This window comes from Hibiscus syriacus, unplaced genomic scaffold (genome assembly GCF_006381635.1).
Source record: "Hibiscus syriacus cultivar Baekdansim isolate YM2019G1 unplaced genomic scaffold, ASM638163v2 tig00111834_pilon, whole genome shotgun sequence".
In the NCBI taxonomy this organism is placed as follows: Eukaryota; Viridiplantae; Streptophyta; class Magnoliopsida; order Malvales; family Malvaceae; genus Hibiscus; species Hibiscus syriacus.
In genome coordinates this window covers 95,542-120,400 of record NW_024063192.1, presented here as the reverse complement: position 1 = coordinate 120,400, position 24,859 = coordinate 95,542, and the positions used below count along the sequence as shown (strand labels likewise).

The window sequence follows — 24,859 nt, the reverse complement described above, 5'->3', positions numbered from 1 at the left end:
TTAATTATCCAAAAAAAAAAATTATAGGATTATCTTAAGGATGAAACGGTACGCGTCGTTTTCTTTCCTGATAATTTTCTCTTGAAAAGAAATAGAATCTCTAGGGGGGAAAACGAAGTGTCCTATGACAAATTTTAACCATTAATGGATATTTTATTTAGTGCGGATGCACTTATGGTTGAGATGAACATGTGTTTGTCTTAAAATTTAGATTTTTTTCGATTAATAATTTATTTTATTAATGATTTCTACCATGAAATTTTATTTATGTTTACATCATTTAAAAATTTTATAATGTTAATATATATATATATATGCTTAGAATCATTGCCTTTGCGTTGGCAGACGATAATAGGAAAGAGGCTTAGGGTTAAGGTTAGCTAGGTTGGGGTTTAGGTTAAGTTTGTAATTTAGTTTGGACTCGGGTTGTTGGGTTGTTTGTAAATAGATTTTGGTTGTGTATAATAATAATATAACCCAAAAAAATGGTGATTACAATCTAAAACAGACGTTTTCAAAATGTCGCGCGTCTTCTAACATCAACATATGTAATATATTTTTTCGTTTGTATTTATATTTTTTTTTCCTTTTCGGCAATATTCTTGTACATTTATCGAAAAAGAAAAATGCCAGATCAGCACTAGACCACCAATTAAAAACTGTTGGGACACAAAATCCACGTGTCGTCTACGATCTCGAGATAGGTGAGGGCTTCATTGTCGCACTCGAAGGTCAATGAAAAACCCGCGAAAATCACGGTGCCCACGTGTCAACAAGTTTGTGAGCCAATCTTTTCCGGCGTATTTATTTACCAGCCTTGCCATCGCCCCGACTAAAAAGCCTGACCCCAATAAAAATTCACATATCCACGTCAGACAAACGAGTATCCCATTATCAAAGCTCAAAATATCCCACGTGTCACTCATTCCGTAAACCTCGGACAAACGCGAATATTATACCGCTTTACCTAACTGTAATTTTCTGGAGAAAAAAAAAACTTCTTCAACTTCTTCCAAAGTAAACCGAACAAAAGGCTTAGTGCTCTTCACTGTCTCACGCTTTCTTTTGGTGCGTTTATCCCCATTATTGTTGAAATTATTTTCATATTTTTTCGTATTTATTCTTCGATGTCTCTTTGCTTCCGTCAGTGGATTCTATGTACATCGACATTGGCTGATCGAAATCCATGCTGGTTCAGAGGAGGGAATTCGGAGCCATTTTTTTTGGCTGAATAGGTAAAGTACAAGCTCAATCTAATTCATTTTCTATGGTTATAAGCATTTAAATGATTCAAATTCCGCTTTTCATTATACATATTTCGGATAGAATTTTAATGTGTTTTTTTTCTCCTGATTTTAATGATGAAGGTTAGTACTTTTGTGTTGAGAAATCAATGATGCCGAATTCCCAACATGAGTTTTCCGTTTAGTTGGAGCGGTTAAAAATTAAAACAATTGTATTTGGGGGATTAAGATAATCAAGTGTGAGGAGGGTAGTATGGAACCTATATGCGATTTTTGTCGAGGGGTGAGAGCAGTAGTTTACTGTAGATCGGATTCGGCTCGGCTTTGCTTGAGATGTGATGGGTGTGTTCACTCTGCAAATCTGTTGTCGTGTAGACATGCTCGTTCGCTTTTGTGTGAGAAATGCAATTCTCAGTCCGCGGTAGTCCGGTGTTTGGATGAGAAATTGTCTCTTTGTCAAGATTGTGATTGGAATTGTAATGGTTGTTCGGGTTTGGGACATAGGAGGGAACCATTGAATTGTTATACCGGTTGTCCTTCTTTGGCCGAATTTAGACGGATCTGGTCTTCAGTTCTTGATGCTGGTGTGCCAGTTGGTGGTGCTTTGTCTGGTCATGATGATTGTTTTGCCAACTGTTCGAATCAAAGAGAACAAGGGGCGTCATTTGGATTGGATGGGACTAAACTGAATGAGCTAAAATCTAGTCCTAAACTAAAGCCGTGGACAGAACCATCTTGTTTGATATCAACTAATGCAAATTGCTTGCCTTATCGTGGAGATCAAGAACCTCTTTTCTCCGAGGCATCGAATATGCCAAAGGTATTGCTTTTTGCTGCTGGACTTATTTGAACTTGTGATGGAAGCAATTGAATTTAAATTATAGCTTGGTTCTACTGGTACGAGGCATCTCTTTTATTTAGTCACTGTTACATGCTGCAGTAATTTAAAAGCTATGGCATTTGAGTAGAAGCTGCTATTTCTCACAGTGCATGATTCATTTTCCTTTTTTGCCGCCCATGTTGCAGGGTTATTCTGACCTCAAAGATTGCAAAATTCCTGTTAGTGATGATCTCTGTGAGGGTCTGAACATAAATGATTTTCCGCTTACCTTTGAAACTGCAGATGAGATATTGGACTGTTCACTAGGTAAAAGTGGATACCAGTTTGAAAGTGTTGAGACAGACAGCATACTGATGGAGAACACCTTATCAGTAACCAAATCAGATGGTCATATTGAGAATACAATAGAGGTTTTCTATAAATCAATTGCTAAATATATTTTATAAAGCCATCTATTGTTTTATATTCTATTTATCTCCCTATTTTTCTAATCTAATCTTCGTGAGTATTGCATGTGCATGAGAATTATTCATAGAAGAGCTATGAGCTGTAAATCCTACCTTTTGCAGTACATCATTCATTATTATGTTAGAGGGGACAAAAGTCTAGAATCCATGTACTACATAGTTAATGTTTCTAATAGTCCAAAATCCATGAACATCATTCACTGTTATATTATCTAGTGCATTCTGTGATACTCTAACTCGAATGTGAGAGTTAGGTACATTTATGGATTGGACACAAGAATGTTCATTTTTCTAGTGTTTTTTTTTTCATTTATTTGAAAGGTGCTTGGAGGATCATATTCCCAATCATTTCAATTTTAATGCATTTGTGATTCATTGGTAAGGTCTAGAACATGAAGCTTTGTACTATGATAAAAAACCACGGACCCTATCCTCAGTCACCTCCATTTGCAGCATTTGTTTAAATAATCGGTTCGTTACACTGCTCTGGTTTTAAATTTTATGTGCAGATTATACTTTTTAACACTATCTTCTGTTCTACAAAATAAAAAATTAGCATACATATGATAAGGAAAGGGAATGAGAATTTTGATACATGCTTACAAAGTTTGGAACATAATTAATACCTGTTAGGATGAAGATTTCACTCCATGATCCCTTGTAGATTAACTTGTCAGGCCTAATCCTTGACTTTTGGGGGGGGGGGGAAATACTGGTATTATTTACCTGCAGCTATGTATTTTTGTTCTTGATTTATCTAGTTTTCTTTATTGAAGTGGATAATAGTTTTCTTGTCCTGTTCATGGTTGATATGCCACTATTTTGTGTCTTATCAGGCATCATCATCAGGACAAAAGGAATGCATGCCTTTTCCAACCCCTCAAGTTGGTGGCTTAGCCAGTGTGATGGCTTCCATGAACGGGAATTCCTATTGCATGCTTATGAATCCTGGTTGTAACACCAATCTTAGATATCCTGGTGGTCAGCTTCCTTCAACCATGGCTCATTCATTATCCAACGTTGCAGGGGAAAATAGCCCTGTTGATTATCAAGACTGTGGATTATCACCTTTTTTTCTAACTGGAGAATCGCCATGGGAATCAAGTTTAGAAGTTAGTTGTCCACAAGCAAGACAGAAAGCGAAGATGAGATACAATGAAAAAAAGAAAACACGGACGTATGATTCTTATCCTTCTTACACTGAAAGGGACATTTACATTCTGTTTCACATTAATAGATTACAAGGTAGTTCATTTTCAGGCTAAATGATTTGAGGGCATTTAACAATGAAGTGTTTCTCTTTTTTTCTTTCTGAAAAGTGTTTCTCATTTAACATGATCTTAGCCTCTCCAATCTTCTGAATCATACTGCATTCTAGTTTAACATCCGATACTCTATAAATCAACTTCCTTTGGGATGTCAACCATGTTATTGTCTGTTTTTTATAGGTTATCTTTTAAACATATGAAGTCATAAATAGAAAGTTGTAAATATCATTACTGTTTTACTTTTCCTGGAATAGAAAAATAGTGGAGAGATAGTTAAGTTGACATACACCACTGAAGCCATTATTATGGCTATAAAAATATAAGCATCTCCGCGTAATTATTAATGCTTTAGTTTTCCTTTTTATATGGAGGCAACAGTTCTGCATTTTATTGTACGTATTAAGTCATGCTTGAATAGTTGCTTGTTCACATATGGTCAGGGTGATCATATAATTATTTATGCTTTAACTAAAATCCTACCTGGTTTTTCATTTTTGTTATTTACAGATTTGGTAAGCAAATAAGATATGCTTCCCGTAAAGCCAGGGCTGACACTAGGAAACGTGTTAAAGGTCGATTTGTGAAAGCAGGTGAAGCATATGACTATGATCCTCTTGTGCCACGAAATGTATAAGCTACATTATGTAATCATGTCCCTGATCTTGAAGGTAACAAGTATAACGAAATATTAAACAGCCTACCTGAAAATACTTGTAAATAATCTTGCTTGTAATAACATGATAAGCATGAAGATTTATAAATGCTGTGTGGTGCATTCTCATATCATCAGGCAGTAGATATCATGTATACACAACTCAGTCAAGTCAAGATCTTATTACTTGTATCAGCTGTACCCAATTGTACTTTGAGATAGAGGTTTATTTTTCAAGTTTCTTCTAAAAGGTCTGTAGTGGATCAAACTTAGATATGATATGTATATCCAACCCTATTTTTCAGCAAAAAACTAAAAGGTGTGCAATGGCTCAAAATTGCTGTCCAAGAGCTTTTATTAACACTAGACTGAAGAAACTAAGAAACATGTAGCGTTAGAGTGAAGAAAATAGGGGAAAAAAAAGAGATAAAAAAGTTTAGTCATCTCCGAAGTAGCCCACATTTCCATTGAGATAATTTGGGTTATAATATATGTAAAGGTAAACAGAAAATTCAGATTGGTTAGCTTTATGGGAATCAAGTTTTCTACTAGAGCAGATCTGGAAAAGTTTTTTGATGTTTGCAAAAGTTTCCAATGTCGACTTAGACTGATATTGCACATAGAGTGGTCAATCACAGCATTAGCTTCATATTGCATGAACTTTTACTGTTCAAGTCCGAATCCTTCCTTTTCATTGCTTAGAACTCTATAGCTGACACAAAATCATAATTTCTCTAGCTAAATTATAGTTTGTAAATGTCGATAGCAATATCTGCTGAAATATGCATACACTTAGCATCTTTTTAATGATTTTGCTATCTTAGAAATTTTTTAATGCATCATTTCCTTGCAAACATGCTCAACTTAGGTCAATTGTACCTTTTTGCTGCAGGTTTAGTTACTCTTCCTTGATTACAGAAAGGGGCAGTAAACCATAGATTCCAACTTAATGCCGCTATAGGTCCCTCTCTCACTTCCAATCCTCTGTATGAGCAGCTGTTATTGTTTGCATTCAGTATGAAGGTTATTTCGTTTCAGTACATAAGCCTGTTTCATGTGCATTGGTCGATCTATTGTGCTGGCCCCCTCATCTCATTTGAGTTTATGGACATTCAAGCTAACTGACCTGTTCCCTGACAATCTACGAACAGCCTCAATTATGCTTGTGTTATAGTTCCTTTGTGATTGGTAATTGGGCTCTTGACAGTAAACTATTCTTGTAAAACCACTGATTACATGTACTAATGAATTTGACTTGATGCCTTTCTGTGCTTCATTTGTCCATTGAAAAAACAAAAGGAATTTATATCAACTTCATCACTGAGTATGTTATGCTGTTGTGTTATATGCAGGAAATCATAAAGGATACACACTCCAAGATGTTGAACTGGATGTGAAGAACCTTGGAAGTAACAAGTTTTGGTGCATATTCTTTTGCCTTCCCAAATACTTAGATATTTCTCTTGCTTTTGTCTCCATCTCCATCTTCTTAGCACAACGCAAAGCTCTTGTTGCAACTCAATTTTGCTTATCTTATTTTGTACGGTGCACCCATCTCTTTTCCATGTAATAAGCACCCATCCGTTGCCATCGAATTGAAATAAGGAGTAGCACTTTGTCAGAATCATAAATCACTATTTCTTCTTTCGGTTTGTTTCAACAGAACTAGATCCTTCTCTTGCTTTTGTCGCCATCTCCATCTTCGTAGCACAAGGCAAAACCCTTGTGGAAACTCAATTTTGTTTTTCTTATTTTGTACGGTGCACCCAGCTCCTTTCCATGTAATAAGCACCGATCCATTGTCATCGAATTGAAATAAGGAGTAGCACTTTGTCAGAATAATAAAACACTATTTTTTCTTTCGGTTTGTTCCATATTTTTTAGTAGTTTATATATTTTATCATGTATGATTCTTTTATCTGCAGATGACATTAACTATCAAGAATGAAACATGGAGATCGGTCGAGGTAGTTGAGTTCAGTTTCCTTGAAGCACAAGAAAAAGACAGATGGGAAAAGGGTAATACACACACACACAAATGAAGAAAGCAAACAATTGTCCAATGCTGACATTAAGCACTGTGAAGTTGTCAGAAAAATGACATGATGTTTTTATGCAAGCTGGTTTACTGGCTGGCTACCTGGAAAAAGGATCAGTATGGGTTAGTTTCAGGATACAATGGAAAACTGTAAGTTTTGACCTCCTTTCCCTTCATTTGTTTTCTTGATGGTTTAACCAAACTGAAACTATACCCGGGGAATCTCTGTATGTGATGACAGAGATTTGATTTAGGGAGGAGAAACAGTCTGAATTTCAGAACATGAAAACTGATGATTAGAAACCCCATTGCTGGAAATAGAGAATTTTATGAACATCAATCATTGATATTCCCATATGATACGATAGGATAGGATAAGGTGACCCTTTTGGATACCAGAAAGATGACAGCAGAACCAAAGCATGGGCAATGGCTCATCATGATTTCAACCTATCATAAACCTGAGTTATTCTACTACGGACACACCAACCGAGCATCATCTGATGAAATCATGAATCAGATGGGACGATTAATTTCTCCCCTTACTGATTAGCCCCCACACTTCACAGTCCATACCCCATCTTGTGACGTAAAGCAATTTTTGTCCTCAATTGTTACTGGGGACCCCGTAGATAGTGAGTGCTTAGTTTCAGATTGTTGCTTCTTCTCAGGATCATGATTTGGATCACACACTGTGAATCGAACGGTTCTATAATATTTTTCAGATTGATACTGGAAGACAATAAATCATCAGCTGGCTTTCGCTTTTCCTGAGGCATCAGCCTCAATTTGATGCAAAATAATCATTTTTATAGTACATCTTTTTAACTTCTCTAATGAATGACTAATTGGTGCAGGTAAATTTAGACCTCTCTTTCCATAAAGCACTAACAATCATACAAAATTTGCACTAAATCTTCTACTTTTTCCTCCTTTGCACCTCCGGTTCTTCATTATTCCTAAAATATTCGTACTTGATACTCCTGTCTCACATTTACGTCCGAGTCTGAATAACGTATTTCTTGTGATTTATACTCTCTTTCCATGAAGCACCAACAATCATACAAATCTTGCACTAAATCTTCTAGTTTCTCCTCCTTTGCACCCATGATGCTCGGATTCTTCATTATTCTTGAAATATCCGTACTTGATACTTGTGTCTGACATTCACGTATGAGTCTGAATAATGTATTTCTTGTGATTTATACTCCAAATTAAAGAAAAGAAAGAAATAAAGAAAGCTAAATGTTAGAGTTTGCATAAAAAAAATGCACTAATGAAAGAGAGTCAATCTGGTTTACACAACACTGAGGATTACATCATTCTTGACTTTACCTATACGAAGCTTACATGTATACATATATGTAAACCCTCGATGATACCTCAGGCTAACCAGATAAGATCCTCCATATCCAAAAGTTGCATAACAGGAGGAAAAAAAGTGACAATCAGAGAAAAAGAAAAGGTGTTTTAAGCGTCGTTGAATGCTTAGATTCCATGTCAGAGTCACACCGTCTTCTCTCCGACGAGCTAACAATCGTCGGCAGCACCACTTCCTGTGAAGCTCCGATGAGATATCTCTGACTTAGACTCTGACATGTATCACAAAGGAAACACCTGATATGCCTGAGAGCCAAGAAATTAGCTTGATGAACCCATTCATCACACTTCCTACACAGATACGCATCATCAGCTTGACAATACAAGGAAGCCCTGGAATTGCAGAGCTCACAGTTCACAAGCCATGAAGAACCATCATCCCTTTCTGGATCGTGCACTGACGAGAAACCCTGTTTCGGACAAGAACTCGAGCTGTTCCGATCTTGTTGCAAACCTCTGCACATTTTCAGACGATATGGAAGGCTAAGAAGCTATGGAGAGAGAGACCCAGTATATATAAACCTGTAAGATCGAATGTTCTGTGATTTTTTTATAACAAGAAAAAATAAATGTTGAAACGTGTGGTTGAGAAATCTCTTTAATAGTTGTAACAAGAGAGTGGTGATTTTCACCAGTCTCTGAGGAGAGTAATAATTATGATTTAAGCCCCAAGGTTAAAGCTTGTTGTTGGAGTGGTTACAAAGTCAATTATAGTTTACCAAAGAGAAGTTTTATTTTCATGGCCGAGAATTAAAGCTCTCTGTTGTGTGAAGGGTTGTGGTACCCCACCACCAGCAAACAACTCTCTCTCTCTCTCGATTCATCTCCTCTGCAGTTCTCTATGCAGGTAAAGAATTTCTACTTTTAGCAACGTTATCAATAAGTTTGTTGGAAAAAAATCTATATAAAGGTTTTAGTCCCTAAATTGGAAGCTGGCGTTAATTTGATAATTGAACTCTTTTTTGGAATCAATTTAACACCTAAACTCATTTTTTTTACTCTTTTGAATCATATTCTCTCTTTTTTTTTTACCTTCTCGGTTTTAAGACTTTACCTTAACTAATACGGACTTAACTAATGTTTACCACTTGAATCAACTCCTATTGGTCTCATATCTTATATTTTGATTCGATTAATATTGATTTTTTTAGGATTTTAAATTTTTATATTTATTTTAATAAAATATTTTTATTTTATGATTTTTAATATTACCCGATAAAGTATTTAAGTATATATTTCATAAATTTTAAAATTTTATTTTTCAAGTAATTACAAATCATTATAGCTTTTTATGTAAATTTTAAGGCTCTTTTCACTCCTTTTAAATATAAAATATGTATTTTACTTTATAAAATTAATTTTAAATTATAATTCAGTCTGATTCAAGTAATCACGATTTTTAAACTTATGAATTATAAATCGTCCAAATATTACGATTCAGTTAAGTTCTAGTTAATCGATTTCAATTATCCAACTTAATTCTAGCAACCAATAAGATCATGAGATACGATACTTAATCGACTAATAAATGTGACAACTTGATTAGTTTTGAAACGTCAAGCCCGAACAGACACCAATTCGAGAAAGTTTTTAAAATTAAGATACCGAATCGAAGGATAAATGGAGTTGAGGGACCTATTGTAGATTAAGCCAAAAGTAATGAATTATCTGTTGGTGAAATGAATGTAGGGGAGTGGAAGCAAGGGATGTCCTAATCCACACGTTGACTTAGCGTTGATGGATTCGTCCACTTGTATGGCTCACACTCTCAAACACTTCTTTTCTCTTTATATGGCAAAAAGACAGGCGAAGTCCCTGAACTTAAAAAAAACCTAATGTGATCTTCTAGATCAATATCTAACTCGAAAAAAGAACTCAACGTAGCTATTTGACCGATAACAATAAAAGATTAGACCTAAATTACATAGATTGAGGATGGTTAAATTAAAGAATATCAATTAATGTACATCTTACACGCAATACATAAATCAGTAGTGTAATTTAATTAAATATATTTCATGTTTATTAATTGGATCAAAATTAGAATTTCAAAATTAAAAAATTTCAAAAATTAAAATTTAAATGTTAAAGTTATAAATATAATACATAAACTAATATTAGAATTTGCCCTCCACATTCCTAAACTTATCATGATCTCTTGGATGGCACTTATGGATAGACTCTCAACAAGATAGAGGCTTCAACGTATAGGAATCGTTGCTGATGGATTTTGTGTAATATGCAATGAAGTTCTGGAAACTAGGGATCATCTGTTTGCCTATGGAAAGCTATACTGAATCTCACCGGCTTGAGCATACCACCTTTACATGGATTAACATGTTAGCTTAGGCTTGTGGTGTTTGGAAAGGTAAGTCTCTCCTAACTACTATCTTGAAGCTTGTTTTGTGTGCACTTATTTATTTCCTGTGGGAGGAAAGAAATCGAAGATTGTTCCGAGGAAGTCAAGAAACGTTGATGAGATCCTGAATTCCATTAAGGAGATTGTAAGTATTCAATTAAGAGGAAAGATATAATAAATTATATGTTTATATTAATCTTCGTAATCATTGAGGTAGACTAACCATTTTTTGTTGTAAGTCGGTTTTTCCTTTGTTCCTTGGATGATATGATTTTATAGTATAACTCTGCTATTTGGGTAATAAATTAAATCATCCAAAACAAATATTAGAATTTGACATTTTCATTAAATAATTGTCAAGTGTGATTTTTTTATTCTTTTAATTTCCATTGTTTTCAACTCTACAAAGGATAAGGAGATAAGAGTCGGTTAATCGATACAGACAGATGGAACATTAATTAAAAATTAAGATAATATAATAAAATATTAACGAATGTTTAGTAGCTCTTAGTAAATTGATTTATAAAAAGTCAATTTAATACCACTAAGTAAACATCATGATGTTAAGAAGGAAAAATTCAAGCAATTGATACATCCAAGGGATGTAATGAGGGGTGGGTGGAGGCCTCTTTCTCAAAAATTTAAAATTATCATGGATTTTAAAAAATTATGTTTTTAAAAATATATATGTTTTCGTTCGTCATGAAATTTTATAAATTTAAATTCGCCCCTTAAAATTTTAAAAATTTAAATTTATTATCTTAAATAAATTCTTCGTCCAGCCTTATATACATTACTTTTAATTCAATAATGGTAACCCATTAACAATGGATTGACTTAATAGTTTGTTGTTGTCATGTGTGACGGAAGCTATAAAAGTATTGCATCTCATCATCTTCTTCGTCAAATTAACGGGATGATATCGAGTTAACGTGAATCAAGAATAGAGAATAATGCAAATTCGAGTTAACGTCAACCAGAAGTATTAAGGATGATCGAGGAGACAGATAACAACATATTTTTCTTTAAAAGTTTTAGGGCTCCTTTGGTTCTAGAAAATATTTATATTTTTGTTTTTTTGTTTTTATTTCTAAAAATAATACTCATTTTCAGTTTTTTAATATTAGAAAACATGTTTGGTTAATATAAATGAAAAATTAAATTCAAAATTAAAAGTTGTAAAATATATTTGGTATCTAATTTTTTTTAAAATAGAGTTGATAATAGTTATTAAAAATTAATAAAAATATAATTATTAAAAATGTCATTACATAAATTTAACATGCTAGTTATGCAAAAACAATAAAATTGAAAAGAAATTTTATAACATATTTAATTTTTTGACTAACTGCATCAAATCGTCAAGACGCTTACATGACAATCTAAAATGTTGATGTAACAGTTCATTATGATATGTGTAGTACTGATGGATAATGATTGATAATGAGTTTAATTTGTTTTACTAAGTTTGAGGGCGTAATTAATATCTTAGAAAGTTTGAGGATTTATTTAAATTTTAAAAAAATTAAGGTATTATTTAAATTTAAAATTTAAAACATAAATAATTATTAAGATATTTAATATATTACATATAGAAATGCTAAAAATTAAATTATAAAAAAGTTAGTTTTAAGATGAGTGTAAAAAAGGTTTAGGGACCATATTTATTTTTTTCAAAAATTTGAGAGTTTTAAATACCATTAAATCAAAAGATTATTGTTAGAAGGATTTAAATCTGAGTAAGTTAAGTTAAAAATCTAGATTTCGTATTTTTTTATTTTTCAAATTTCCAAAATAATTTTAATGAAAATACTGAAAACATTTTTACTATGTTTTCATACTTTCACTTATTTTTGTTTTTATTTTCTAGAAATCATTTTTCTAATTTTACCAACAAATATATTTTCTTCAATGTTTTATATTTTCTAAGAAAATGAAAATAACCTATATTTTCTCGAATAAAAAAGACCCTTAAATTTGTATATATTTTCTTATATAAAGACTTTCTATAAAAAATTTACTTATTCAATTATTATTCTTATAAATAGATACTATAAATTAAAGAATATATCATAATCATTTCCTTTAAAATAATTTTTTTAACCTGTGATTTTTCTTGTTAGGATTCTTTTAGGTAAATTTTGATATTTATTTATTTAATGGACAATCATTATATGTGGTTGTAAAAAATTTTATTTAATTGAACTAATATCTTTCTTATTCACTTCAATATTAAAATATTAAAATTAATACATTTTTAGTTTTAATTTCCAATATTAAATCTCAATTTAAGGCGAGTGAGTGATTCTTGTGGCAAAACCTGGTGCTTGGGCCTATTTTATAACTTTTTAAGTGGACATTTTAGTAGGTCTTATTCGACTTCAAGCCCTGATAAATGCTGCTCTGAGTCTGGGGCGAAATTCGCCCAATTATAGGCGGGTTAATTATTTAGCCGAATACAACCGGATATTTTATTTTACGAACTAAGTCATTGCTATAGTGATTTGGAACTCGTCACGTGAGTATGACGAGTTCTAATAAATATTTTTTTATTGTAACTCGTCACTCCATTGTGACAAATTCTAATAAAAAATTATCTTTTTTATCATCTTGACGTGATAAGTTTGAATAAAACAATAATTAGGTAAACTTGTCATGTGGGCGTGACGAGTTTGTTTTGTACTGTAGCATTTGTCATAGAGCCTAAATTAATTTTGGAGATGGATTAATAGGCCAATTTCTTTACCTGTCTCGCCTATTGGACCAATTTTGCCCTGAATCTGTTTTTTTTTTTAATAATAAAGGAGGCAAAAGCCTTTTATATCATAGAGGCACTGGCCCTATGATGGCACAGACCGAGAATATATCGGGTGAGAGTCATTTGAATAGCAGATCGGGCTATTAAGAAGATCCATAAGGACTCATCGTTGTAGTATTCTGATTTTGCAAGACCATCGACATAGAAGATACAAAGTAATTAGATATAGATATTAGGAAATTTTACTCATATAACACCCTAACAACAAAATATTACATGTCAGACACCATTTCTCAAAATATTATCGATCTAGCACCATTTCTGACAAAACACGGATGATGAGACGCGCCTTCACAGAGTTTTTTTCAAAGATGGCATCACTATGGAAAAACGCATATCATGAAGCATGCCTTCGAGGGGTTCTGTCCGAGCTGGTGCCACGTAACAAAGGTGCGGATTATGAAACGAGCCTTCGCTGAGAAATCTGACAACGTGCAGGGATGGCGTGGATCATTGGGCGCGTCTTTTATTATTCACGAATTATTGTGCACTCCATTATTACCTAAGCCAACTCTCTCGGTCACCCATCCCCTTCCCTTATAAATACCCTCGAATGCAAACATCAAACCACACCAAAATTATTTTCACATTCTTACTTCTATCAAACTAAGTAGATTTTGTTATAGTTTTTAGAAGGTAAAATTATTTTTTTATTATATTATATTATATTATATTATATTTATTTTATATTTAATTGACTAAATTTTATTATACTAATTATTTTGTATTAGTTTTTACGGTTATAAAATGGAAGGGAGGATCATATCTCGAAATATTTTGCCGATACTGTAACAATATTAAATCATGTTATTTAAATTATTGTGAAACTTTTATTTTTTTAGCATTAGTTTATATTTTAATTCGTATATTATTTATTTAATTAGGTATATTTCAATTATTGTTTTTGCAGATATAAGATTCTCAATCTTTCAAACTCTCAAAATGAGGCATATTTCAGCTATTGTTTACTATGATGGAGAAATTCGGGAAGATAAAACCATAATGGTCTTCGCATCAAATCATTCAGTCATAATATCCTTCAAGATAAACATCACTCTTGAGGAGTTGATCACTAAAATTTGAAGGAAAGTTTATGTTGAAAGTACTAGAAGTCTGTCCTCACTTTAGTACATATTTCCAACTGCACTATTTCCGTTAACTTATACATCGTTCGAGCTCTCCAATGATGACGATGTTGCTATGATGGTTGATGCTCATAATCAAAATTCAGACACTGATACATAAATGTATGCCACATTTTTTGAAGTGTCTGTGATTTGTGGTATGTCATTATACTATCACTATGGGTTGGCTCAACAAGCTGATCAAGTTGACAACCCAACTCAAGTAATGTGTAATGATTTTAACTCGTTAATAGGAAATCCAACATCCTGGTACCATCCCATTAAGTTCATTGGGGAGACATTCATCAGCAAGTTATTACGATCTCCACCGAGATGACTCCACTAATAATTCATATGGCAACATCACTTCTAGTTCAAGGGGAAGGCATTCATTTGCCAATTTCTTTGACCTGAATGTGGAGATGCCTTCGACACATCAATCTATTCAGTACCCATTTGACACGATGCCTACAAGTTTCAGGGGAGACATTCAATTACGAGTTTTTTTGACCTCAATATGGCGATGCCTGCAACACAACACTCAATTCAAAACCCGTACGACACGATGCCTTCAAGTTCAAGGGGAAGACATTCAACTACCAGCTTGTTCGACCTAAATATCAACATCACAGAGGAACCCTTGTCTTTACCAGAAGAACCTCTTCGTGAGCCAGGTGCGGATGATGCTGAGACTGAACTATTCGTTGAGCCATAATCATCGCAGTTCAACATGGACTCTGATAATGATGATGTAGATGAAGATTCCACAAATACGGTACACACGAAACCTCTAGCACACATGTATGAAGTTGACTATGGTGCAATGTACGGGCCAAAATTTACGGATATGCCTAATGTTAGTGAGTACGGATTTAACTCATCAGTCAATAATGGCGAGTTATATACCAGAATAGAGTTTCTATCCAAAGAAAAAACGATGATTGTAATTAAAAATTACAACATTCGTAATTATGTTCATTCTAGAGTGATCAGTTCACCACCGAAAAGTATGTCTACTACTGCATCCAACGTGATAATGGATGCAACTGGATGGTTTGTGTATCGAAGAGGAAGAGGAAAAACAACATATGGGAACTAACAGTTACAAAGATCCTCATACATGTTGTGCTAGGGAAATCAACCATGACCATCCCAACTTGGACTCTGACATTGTCTGCCAAGTCATCATGTCCATGGTAAAATCAAGTTCTCATATAGTTATTACGGTGCTGATTTCATCTATACAGTCTCAACATGGGTACACCATCTCCTACAAGAAAACATGGAAGGCAAAACAAAACGTCATTAAAAAAATTCACGGCGAGTAGGATTTATCTTACAACGAACTACCAAGTTGGTTTAGGGTAGAGCGCAGACTGAATCCTGGGACAATAGTGGACTTTGAAACTTGCCATGCATACCACAATGATTGAGTGCTTCGCGATCAATGCCAATTCTACCATATCTTTTAGACTTACCCACAGTGCATTAATGTTGTGAAATACTGCAAGCTCGTGGTTCAAATTGATGGGACATTATTGTATGGAAAATACAAGCAAGTTTTGTTATTCGCCGTTGTCCAATATGGTAATCGTAACATTCTTCCGGTTGTTTTTGCTCTTGTTGAAGGAGAAGATACAGATTCTTGAGCTTTTTCGTAAAAAACTTACTCTTACATGTTATCACAAGGGAAAAATATTTGTCATTTCAGATCGCGGAGCTGGGATCAAAGCAACAATGGAGTCTTTGGGTCCAATGTGATAGCACCCTATGTCCAACATCGGTGACATATTGCTGCAAATTATCATGGAAAGTTCAAGAAGAATGATGAGCGCTAATTACTTGCGCGCATGGGTATGTCACAATGTCTAATTTCATTTCTCAATCATTTTCATTTTTATATGGAAACTTAATAGTAAGTATTACATTTTACACTCGGGTTACAAACTATTACCTCAAACGTTTGAGTTCATGCTTTAATATTTGCGAGGAAAAAATGAGCAAGGGTACAATTACATTAGCCTCGTCAATAAAGAAAATTGAACAAATGCATACGATAGTGGATATCGATATAGACACGTGATGACCAACTTGGTTGAGGCTATCAATTTAACCTTAAAGGGGGTGCGCCATTTACCAGTAACAACTTTGGTTAAAATGACTTATTTTTGTTTATGAGTGCTTTTTGCAAAGCTCAGGGGACAAGATCTAATTTGGATGCAAAACGGCCATACTAATCACCTAAGTTAGTTGCAGATCTACAAATAATAATTGTTGCATCAAATGGAATGTCTATAAAAAGCTTACCACGAACCTATGAATTATTTTGTGTCACAAAAATACCACAACCCCTTCAAGGGATTGAAGCTAACTCATTCAAAATTAATCTACAAAACATGTGGTGTGACTGTGGGGTTTTTCAAGCTCTGAAGTATTCATGCTCCCATGTCCTAGCAGCTTGCTCTTATACCCATCAAGACTATAATTGTTTTATGGATTTTGTATACCGACTTTCAGAAGTATTTAAGGTATATAAATTTGAGTTCCCCTCATAGGTAATGAGAAAGACCCAGATGAGGTTTAGAATTGACTTCTAATTGTACCAGATCCATCCTTATTAAGGGAGACATGTCGTCCAAAATCCACTCGAATTCATTGTGATATGGATATTTGAGAGACGTCCAAAGAAAACAAAACATGTAGCATTGTAGAAACCTAGGCCATAATAGGAAAAAATATTCATCTCTTTTATCATCACATAACCATTGATGATGTGATTATGTAATTGTTATTTATGAAACCTCAATTTGTGTTATTTCATTTTCGTTTACTTTTAATTAATGAGCTACTCAAGTGATAGGCTAATCAAATAAAAATATTACAAACCAAATAATAAAAACAATTAAATAGAAACATTAAATACAAATGTTACAATCCAACCAATTAAATAATAAAAACATTAAGAAATTAAATAAATAAAAGTTCATAATTAAATAATAAAAATATTAAGAAACAAAATAAATAAAAAATCCATAATTAAATAATAAAAACATTAAGAAAAATTAAAAAAGTTCATAATTAAATAAAAAACATTAAGAAACAAAATAAATAAAAAGTCCATAATTAAATAAAACATTAAGAAACAAAAAAATAAAACAAGTCTATCGATGTTTGCATCTTGAATGTGTTCCGCAGGGCGATGGTTGTCTATTTCGATGAGGATTTCTTTGTATAAGTTACTCTTTCTCCTCACTCTTATCATCATCAGTAGCAACAACAATAGCAGCTATATTTTGTTGATAAGGAACGGATGACGATGTAGTAACTCTATAGAATAAAGACACTGGAGATGTATGACTAACTATCCCACCGCTCAGAAAAATGTGAAAACTACAAAAACATCGACATCGATAAATAAAAAAATTTAGCCGGAGGTGTCTGTGTCTCTGGTGAAGCATCACCCGCCAAATAAGCAGCATATGAAGATCACGCTGGATCTATAAGCATGAGAGTATATATGCTAGGAGGTGTCATAAAACCTTGCGGTGGTGGCATCTAAAATGGTTGCGGTGGCATCGAAAATTATTACGGTGGCATCTAAAATGGCTGTGGAATATAAACCGGTGGTTGTTGTGATGGTTCCGATGCTACAACTGAGGACGAGTCGGAAGCGTCTGCTCTCTGTCCACGAGTCAGGGGACGATGATGTTGTGACGGTGGACATTTTTCTCGACATCGACGAATGCTCTCACCTCGTGCTTCCTCGAAAAGTAATAATGAATTCTCGTTCGTGTTGAACCACTTATAATAGTCATCCACAATCGAATAATGATCCACATAAATCGGCTCCCTGTGGGGAATGTGTCTACGTCAATCATTCTAGATCATTACCCACTCATTGTGTTTCATCAGCCAGTTAACTTCTTTTTTACACTATCTATCGATATTATGCATATTTCGAGATTCCTATATACTTCAGAAATAGATTGTACGAAACCAAATTGGCGGAGCACGCGATCAATAGGATGTCACTCGACAATAGCATAACATATCAAAGGGACCACCTCCATCCTTACATCTAATGGGTCACTCAAGTGATGTGTGATACAAAGCCTTATTTATTCAGTAGAATAAGGATAATTAGAGATAATTAAATATAAATAATATTCTTATCCAAACAAATATATATAATTCTTATCAAAATAATATTATAATTATATAATGATAATTAAATATAAATAATAAAATTTAAATACATATCTCTGTACTAGCCTTTTGATTAATGAGCAGTCGAATTTCTTCCAATTCGTCTAGTATATCACGGTGATCTTTCCTTATAGATGATCACTTATTCAGTGTTAAAAAATCCATTATATACTCAAAAAAATATTTATATACAAACTCGGTATTGAAATTACATCAACAATAACAGGAAGACTAACAGGTTTTTCATGATCGGACATAAAAAGGGCACGTGATAGCACACCCATGATTGCATAAGAAGGAGACATTCGTCGATAACATTTTTTTGATAATCAGTTGCTCGACAAATTTCTTTATACAGAGATACCAAAACCACGGAGCCCCAACTGAATGAGCCGACAACTAGTAAATCTATAAACTGACGCAACCACATACAATGAACTTGGTTGATAGATTTATGGGGCATCAAGATCCCTCCTATGAGTTGCAATATGCAAGCCCGAGCAAATATTTGAGTCTATTCCTCAGAACAGTCATCGCTCACCGTCGAAAATTTCTAGTCAACCATGATAACGGTATTTGACCACCGTTGAAATTAGACGAGATACCTCCATGATACTCCTCGCATAAGGAATGTCAATCACCATCCGCCATACTAGAAATAACATCCTCATCTACCGGAAGCCCCAAATGTAAGAAACATCCTCCAGCGTAATAATGCAATCCCCATACAGAAGATGGAATGTGTGTGTTTCCGGTCTCCACCTCTCAATCAGGACACAAATAAGGTTGGATTCAAGGTTACAGTGCCATTTATTTTTCGCTATATAACCGAATCCAGCCTCAGCTAAATACGATCATACATGACTCAATATCTCTAATTTAGCGTTACAAATAAGTGGATATAATATACAGTCATTCACCTAATTAAATAAATAGTATACAAATTAAAATATAAACTAATACTAAAAGAATAAATGAATAAAACATTCACAATAAATAAAATAATAGAATTTAAAATTATTATCGTATCGGTAAAATGATTTGATATATGATTCTCTTCTAAATGCAACACCCCACATGTCATTTTATAACTGCAAAAAATAATAAAAAAGTTAGAATAATAAAATAATAAACTATTAAATGATTATAATATAATAAAAAAAACTTTTAAAAACGATTATTATACTTAAAACTCGATAGAATAATATATAGAAGGAAGAAACATAGTGTTTTTTTATGTGATATGAATGTTGGATGAGGAGGTATTTATAGGGGACGGGAAAGGGGGGTTGGCCGGTATTTAAGGAGGGACAGTTGGGATTTAAATAAATATTTCGCGCCTTCCGCCAAGTGTCTAATTCCTAGCAAAGACGCGCTTCATGATTCGTGATTTACCAACGTGGTGTCAGCTCGGATAGAACCCCGCAAAGGCACGGATTATGATCTGCGCTTTTCCACTGTAGCGCCAGCTCGGACAAAATCCTACGAAGGCGCGTCTCATGATCTGCGCTTTATCAGAAAAGGTTATAGATTGATAATATTTAGAGAAAGGGTGCCTGACAAGTAATATTTAACACTTTAGGGTGATTTTTGGGTGAAATTACCTGGATATTATACAATTATATTATATTTAGATTATTATTATAGTTTACGAGTTTGATATTTTTTACTTATATATAACATATATCTTATATAAAAAATTATAATATTTTCATTTTAAATATTTAAAATTTACATTAAGCTTTCCATTTTTATGAACTTAGTAAAAGAAGAAAAATGAAAAATTGCTAAATAGTAAATAGAATCTAACCTTAAAAAAAAACATAAAAATACAACTTATTACTTAACTTATATTTTCTTTACGGAGTGAAGAAAGGGAACAAAACTGAAGATATTGGCATTAGCACGAAGACATATATCGTCCATATATGTGTGTGTGTGTACAATTCAATTTGCTTAGTACAAACAAACCAAGTGTTGATTTTTTATACAGGCCACAAGTCTGTGTGTTTTCAAGGGTGCTTGTTCATCTCCTCCCCATGTAGATGATTCCTGAAGATAATTTTCATTTATCAACCATGAAGATTGAACACCACATAAATTATTCCAGCATGAGAAGCAACAAACCAGATTTTTGCCCCACTACTGTTCCAGAAGAAGCATAAGCGATGGTGAACACGACGAGCGTTATATGTTCAACGCAGGGTTGTTGGGTTCAGCTTTACGGCGGCGTTGGCGTTTTCCACCAGGTTCAAAGCTCTGGGGAAAACAGGTAGAATCAACTCTGTAGATATAACACAAGTTCCCAAAGCAGTGGCATCAGAGTTCTCAACAGATGAAGTGCTGAGGTGAGGTGAAAGGGAAAAAATAAATAAATAATTTTGAGATATATGAAACAAGAACTTCATCGGTGCGGCGAAACATGCAGGCTCTGGCTGCTCTGGCTTATGATGAACGGATGCTAGCGAACTATGTGCCAGTCTATGTGATGCTTCCGGTAAGTTTCTGATATGGCGACATTTTTTTCTGATTTGCATATCAAGCTACTAACTATATGTTTCTTTCTCTTGCTCAGTTGGGAGTTATTTCAAATGACAATGTTTTTGAAGATAGGCAGAAGATCGAGAAACAGCTCGACGAGCTGAGAGTGGTTGGGTTCGATGGAGTAATGGTTGATGTTTGGTGGGGGATTGTGGAATCGAAGGGAACAATACGACTGGAGTGCTTATAGGAGCTTGTTTGCACTTGTTCAAGAATGCGGGTTGAAACTACAAGCCATTGTGTCATTCCATCGATGCTGCTGTAATGTAGGAGACGAAGTTACCATCCCGCTTCCGAAATGGGTGCTCGACATCGGTGAAACCGACCCTGACATCTTTTATACCAATCAGAGAGGTAACCGGAATGAAGAGTACCTCACCATTGGTGTGGATCATCAGCCGATTTTCGATGGAAGAACCGCTGTCCAGGTTAGTTCAACTGCAGGAGCTGTTCTGCAATGAATTTCGCCGTTGAAAAAAGACTTATATTGTTGGTTTTTGTAGATGTACAGCGACTACATGAAGAGCTTCAAAGAGAACATGTCGGATTTTCTCGAAGCAGGGCTCTAAATCGACATCGCAGTAGGGCTTGGTCCTGCAGGGGAGCTTAGATATCCTTCTTAGACAGGAACTCAAGGATGGGTTTTTCCTGGTATTGGAGAATTTCAGTGCTATGACGAGTACCTCAAAGCGGAGTTCAAAGAGTCAGCGACGAATGCAGGCCATCCCGAATGGGGATTGCCTGATAATGCGGGGGAATACAACGATACGCCTGGAACGACAGAGTTCTTCAGATTGAACGGGACATACCTGACCGAGAAAGGGAAGTTTTTCTTGACTTGGTACTCGAACAAGTTAATAAACCACGGCGACGAGATCCTTGATGAAGCTAACAAAGCTTTCTTGGGGTGTAAAGTGAAGCTAGCTGCAAAAGTATGTCTCACAAGTCTTTAGACTAAAAGAATTTTCACCCAAAGGCTTAAATCTATCAGTATTTTCACTTACTATTTTGTTCAAAACAGATAGCATTGGTGGTACAAATCTCCTAGTCATGCAGCAGAACTGACTTCAGGATAATCCAATTTGAAAGACCGAGACGGATACCGGCCCATCGCGAGGATGCTGTCGAGGCATTATGCCATTTTCAGTTTCACATGCCTGGAGATGAGGAACTCGGAACAACGAGCCGATACCAAATGTGGGCCTCAGGAACTTGTTCAACAGGTAAATTCCCCTGCAACTTACGCAGGTAGAAATCAATGCCTAGTCTTGCAAGAAAATTGTCACCATTTTCCTTTTTCAAACAACAATGTAAAATCATACTTATACCAAGACGGCGGAATGTGAATTCATCGATTGCACGTCTGTATCGCAGGTTCTGAGTGGATGCTGGAGAGAGCAGCTCGAAGTAGCAGGAGAGAATGCGTTATCGAGATACGACATCAATGGTTACAAGCAAATCCTGTTAAATGCGAGGCCTAATGGAATCAACAGATACGGCAAACCGAAGCAGATAACGAACGGGATAACATATCTTCGTTTATCAGATGAACTATTGAAAGACAAGAACTTCAAGATATTCAGGACATTTGTAAATAAAATGCATGCTGATCAAGTAAGAAACATTTACATCCATGGATAGTTTCCAAGGAAAAAACAATCTTTGATCATTTCCACCCCTCCATTTTCTAGGATCATTGTGCAGAGCTGGGGATGTATGATCACGAAATAGGTCCATTGGAGCGGTCGAAGCCGAAGTTTACGACCAAAGATCTCCTGGAAGCAACGAAGCCGATGGAGCCATTCCCTTGGGGAGAAGAAACAGACATGAAGATTGATGATTTTGAGGGTGCGATTGCTGTTTTGATAAGAAGGCTGTTTTCCATGTTCAAGCGAGGCCAGGAATTGAATGTTAATTATCGAATGTATGAGAATATTTAGAACAAATATTAATTTATAATCACCTTAGCTTTTATTCAATTTGTTTGTAATGTTAATTGAATTGTTAACCTAATTGAATTAGATTACTAATACTCTTATTAGAATTGTGCGTACTAATTAAAAAATCACTACAAATAATAGAATCCCACAACTAAAATATAATACAATTTTTCACAAAGAAAATTGCAAATCTTCAAACTACTTTATTATATATACATTTCATTTTAGATATAACAAAACATAAATTCGACATATGATAATTGTCATACGTGAATTTTTTTATTTTTTATTTTCCCTTCTAATAATGAAGGAATATTAATGTGTGTGTATATATATATATTAAACATCGAGAAAGGCCAAATAATTAAACTAAAAAATAAAAAATTTATTACTCGCCCAAATGCAAACAAACTCGTACTACTGGAACTTGAAACTCAAGAAACCCCAATGGCCATATTCATCATCATCATCAACTATCACACGCACAAAGCTCACTCAAAGCTCCCCTCAGGTTGGATGTCACTCTCTCTCCCCTATCATAATCAAAAACCAAATCTGCAAACCCTAAACCTCATGTTGGCCATTGGTACAAAACTTCCCTTTCCAACCAAATTCATGCAGATGCATAGAACTGGAAAAATAAAATCAGGAGATTGAACCAGAAACATCATATTCTTTAAGCTAAGCGAGTCGATAGCGGCTTTAGAGAGAGAGTGTGCAATATACCCATATATATTCACCATAAATGGAAATGATAAACCAAGCAATGAAGAAAAACCACTTAATCCTTGCATTGGTTTAAGCTCTGTATTCACAAAACTGGTACTAAAACTTTAAGGCTAACACGAACCCTGGAAAATGTAACAAAAGCTGCAAGAGAATCCATAAAATCATTATTGATTATGCTATATTATGGTGATATAAGTATTTATCATGGCTTCCGTTTTCTTCATCAGTTACTATTACCACAGAGGAACTGTTGGAGCGCCGTTTTCCTCTCTTTGGCCTTGTGAAGCGAAACCAACTGCTCAGAAGCAAAAACGCAAAAACCCTGTGAACAAAGCATGGTCTGCGCCACGGGGGAGTTGATCAGGACCTGCAAAAGCTGTTGCCGGTTCAAACTCCCCAACCCGTCAAATCCGCCTCCAGCATTAACATGCTGAGCCGACGAGAAACTGGAAGTGATGGGCATCGATTGGAGAATGGAGACTTGAGCTTGCAAGAACCGGACGTACTTATAAACCTCTTGGAGCATGGTGCCGGTGTCCATCTTCTTGTCCCACGGCATTAGCTTTTGGAGACAACGGGTCTTCTCGCCCAGCTTTTGTCTCCTCTCCCTCGCGAGATGGCTGTATGGGATGATCGGGGCAGGAGCAGGAGCGTTGAAGCTTTTCACGGCGGAATCGAGGGTTTGAGGGTGGTGGTTGTCGGAGTGGGAATGGGTTAAGTCGAGACGACTGCGTTTGGGTTTGGGAGCTGATGAGGTGGGAGAAGCGGGGAGGGGAGGAATACGGTGGTGAAGGGGGCGGAGGTCATGGAGGAGTAAATGGAGGCTGGTGTTGTTGTCGTTGTTGTCTGGGTCGGGGGTATCAGAGGAGTAAAGGGAGAAATCGAGATCAGTGAGCTGAGAATGTTGGAGGGGAAGAGGAGGGAAATCATGGTCTGGGTCTTGTTCATAGATCAGTGGGAGGAGAGGTTGTAGATAAGAATCGTTGACGATGATGTTGTCGAACTCGGTGACACTAGAAGTTAAAGGCGAAGGAGGATGAGAGTGAAATGGATGAGTGGTAGCCGAACAGAACTCATATGTCTCCATTTTCATGGTTGCGGAGAGCTTGGTTTCTGGGGGAAATGTAGGGAGAGATGGAGAAGGAGATCACGAAGGGAAGTTATAAGGAGGGGAGGGCACCTGCCACCTGTCAATTGGCTATTGGGTGGGAAGTACGAATGGTGGGCCTGACGGATGAAGGCGGCTACACGG

At 35.1% G+C, this 24,859-nt stretch overlaps 3 protein-coding genes and 1 pseudogene across 12 annotated transcripts; 2 read left to right on the top strand and 2 right to left on the bottom strand.

Annotated features, from left to right (window-relative positions):
- The first annotated feature begins 913 nt into the window (after positions 1-913).
- Positions 914-6,469, top strand: LOC120171598 (zinc finger protein CONSTANS-LIKE 12-like). Of its 9 annotated transcripts, none has more exons than XR_005520885.1 (9): positions 914-1,068; positions 1,199-1,235; positions 1,368-2,064; positions 2,271-2,495; positions 3,389-3,729; positions 4,328-4,410; positions 5,365-5,433; positions 5,825-5,881; positions 6,398-6,469. XR_005520885.1 is itself a non-coding variant. In XM_039179277.1 (8 exons), the coding sequence occupies exons 3-7, from the start codon at positions 1,498-1,500 to the stop codon at positions 5,382-5,384; spliced, it is 1,236 nt and encodes a 411-aa protein (XP_039035208.1). In that variant the 5' UTR covers positions 914-1,068; positions 1,199-1,235; positions 1,368-1,497; the 3' UTR covers positions 5,385-5,433; positions 5,825-6,152. The 9 variants fall into 9 exon arrangements, 4 of the variants coding, with proteins under 4 accessions (XP_039035208.1, XP_039035207.1, XP_039035205.1 ...); XR_005520882.1 differs by having other exon boundaries at positions 1,005-1,068; positions 4,328-4,488; XR_005520883.1 differs by having other exon boundaries at positions 1,005-1,068; positions 4,328-4,488; positions 5,825-5,894.
- A 1,301-nt stretch (positions 6,470-7,770) lies between these two features.
- LOC120171603 (B-box domain protein 30-like) lies at positions 7,771-8,437 on the bottom strand. The gene has a single exon (XM_039179285.1). The coding sequence runs from the start codon at positions 8,352-8,354 to the stop codon at positions 7,959-7,961; it is 396 nt and encodes a 131-aa protein (XP_039035216.1). The 5' UTR covers positions 8,355-8,437; the 3' UTR covers positions 7,771-7,958.
- A 12,382-nt stretch (positions 8,438-20,819) lies between these two features.
- Positions 20,820-22,878, top strand: LOC120171529 (annotated as a pseudogene).
- An 808-nt stretch (positions 22,879-23,686) lies between these two features.
- Positions 23,687-24,859, bottom strand: LOC120171601 (transcription factor bHLH117-like). Of its 2 annotated transcripts, XM_039179282.1 has the most exons (2): positions 24,089-24,859; positions 23,883-23,999 (listed from the first exon to the last, which is right to left on the bottom strand). In XM_039179282.1, exons 1-2 carry the CDS (start codon positions 24,698-24,700, stop codon positions 23,907-23,909), a joined length of 705 nt encoding a protein of 234 aa, XP_039035213.1. In that variant the 5' UTR covers positions 24,701-24,859; the 3' UTR covers positions 23,883-23,906. The 2 variants fall into 2 exon arrangements, with proteins under 2 accessions (XP_039035212.1, XP_039035213.1); XM_039179281.1 differs by having other exon boundaries at positions 23,687-24,855.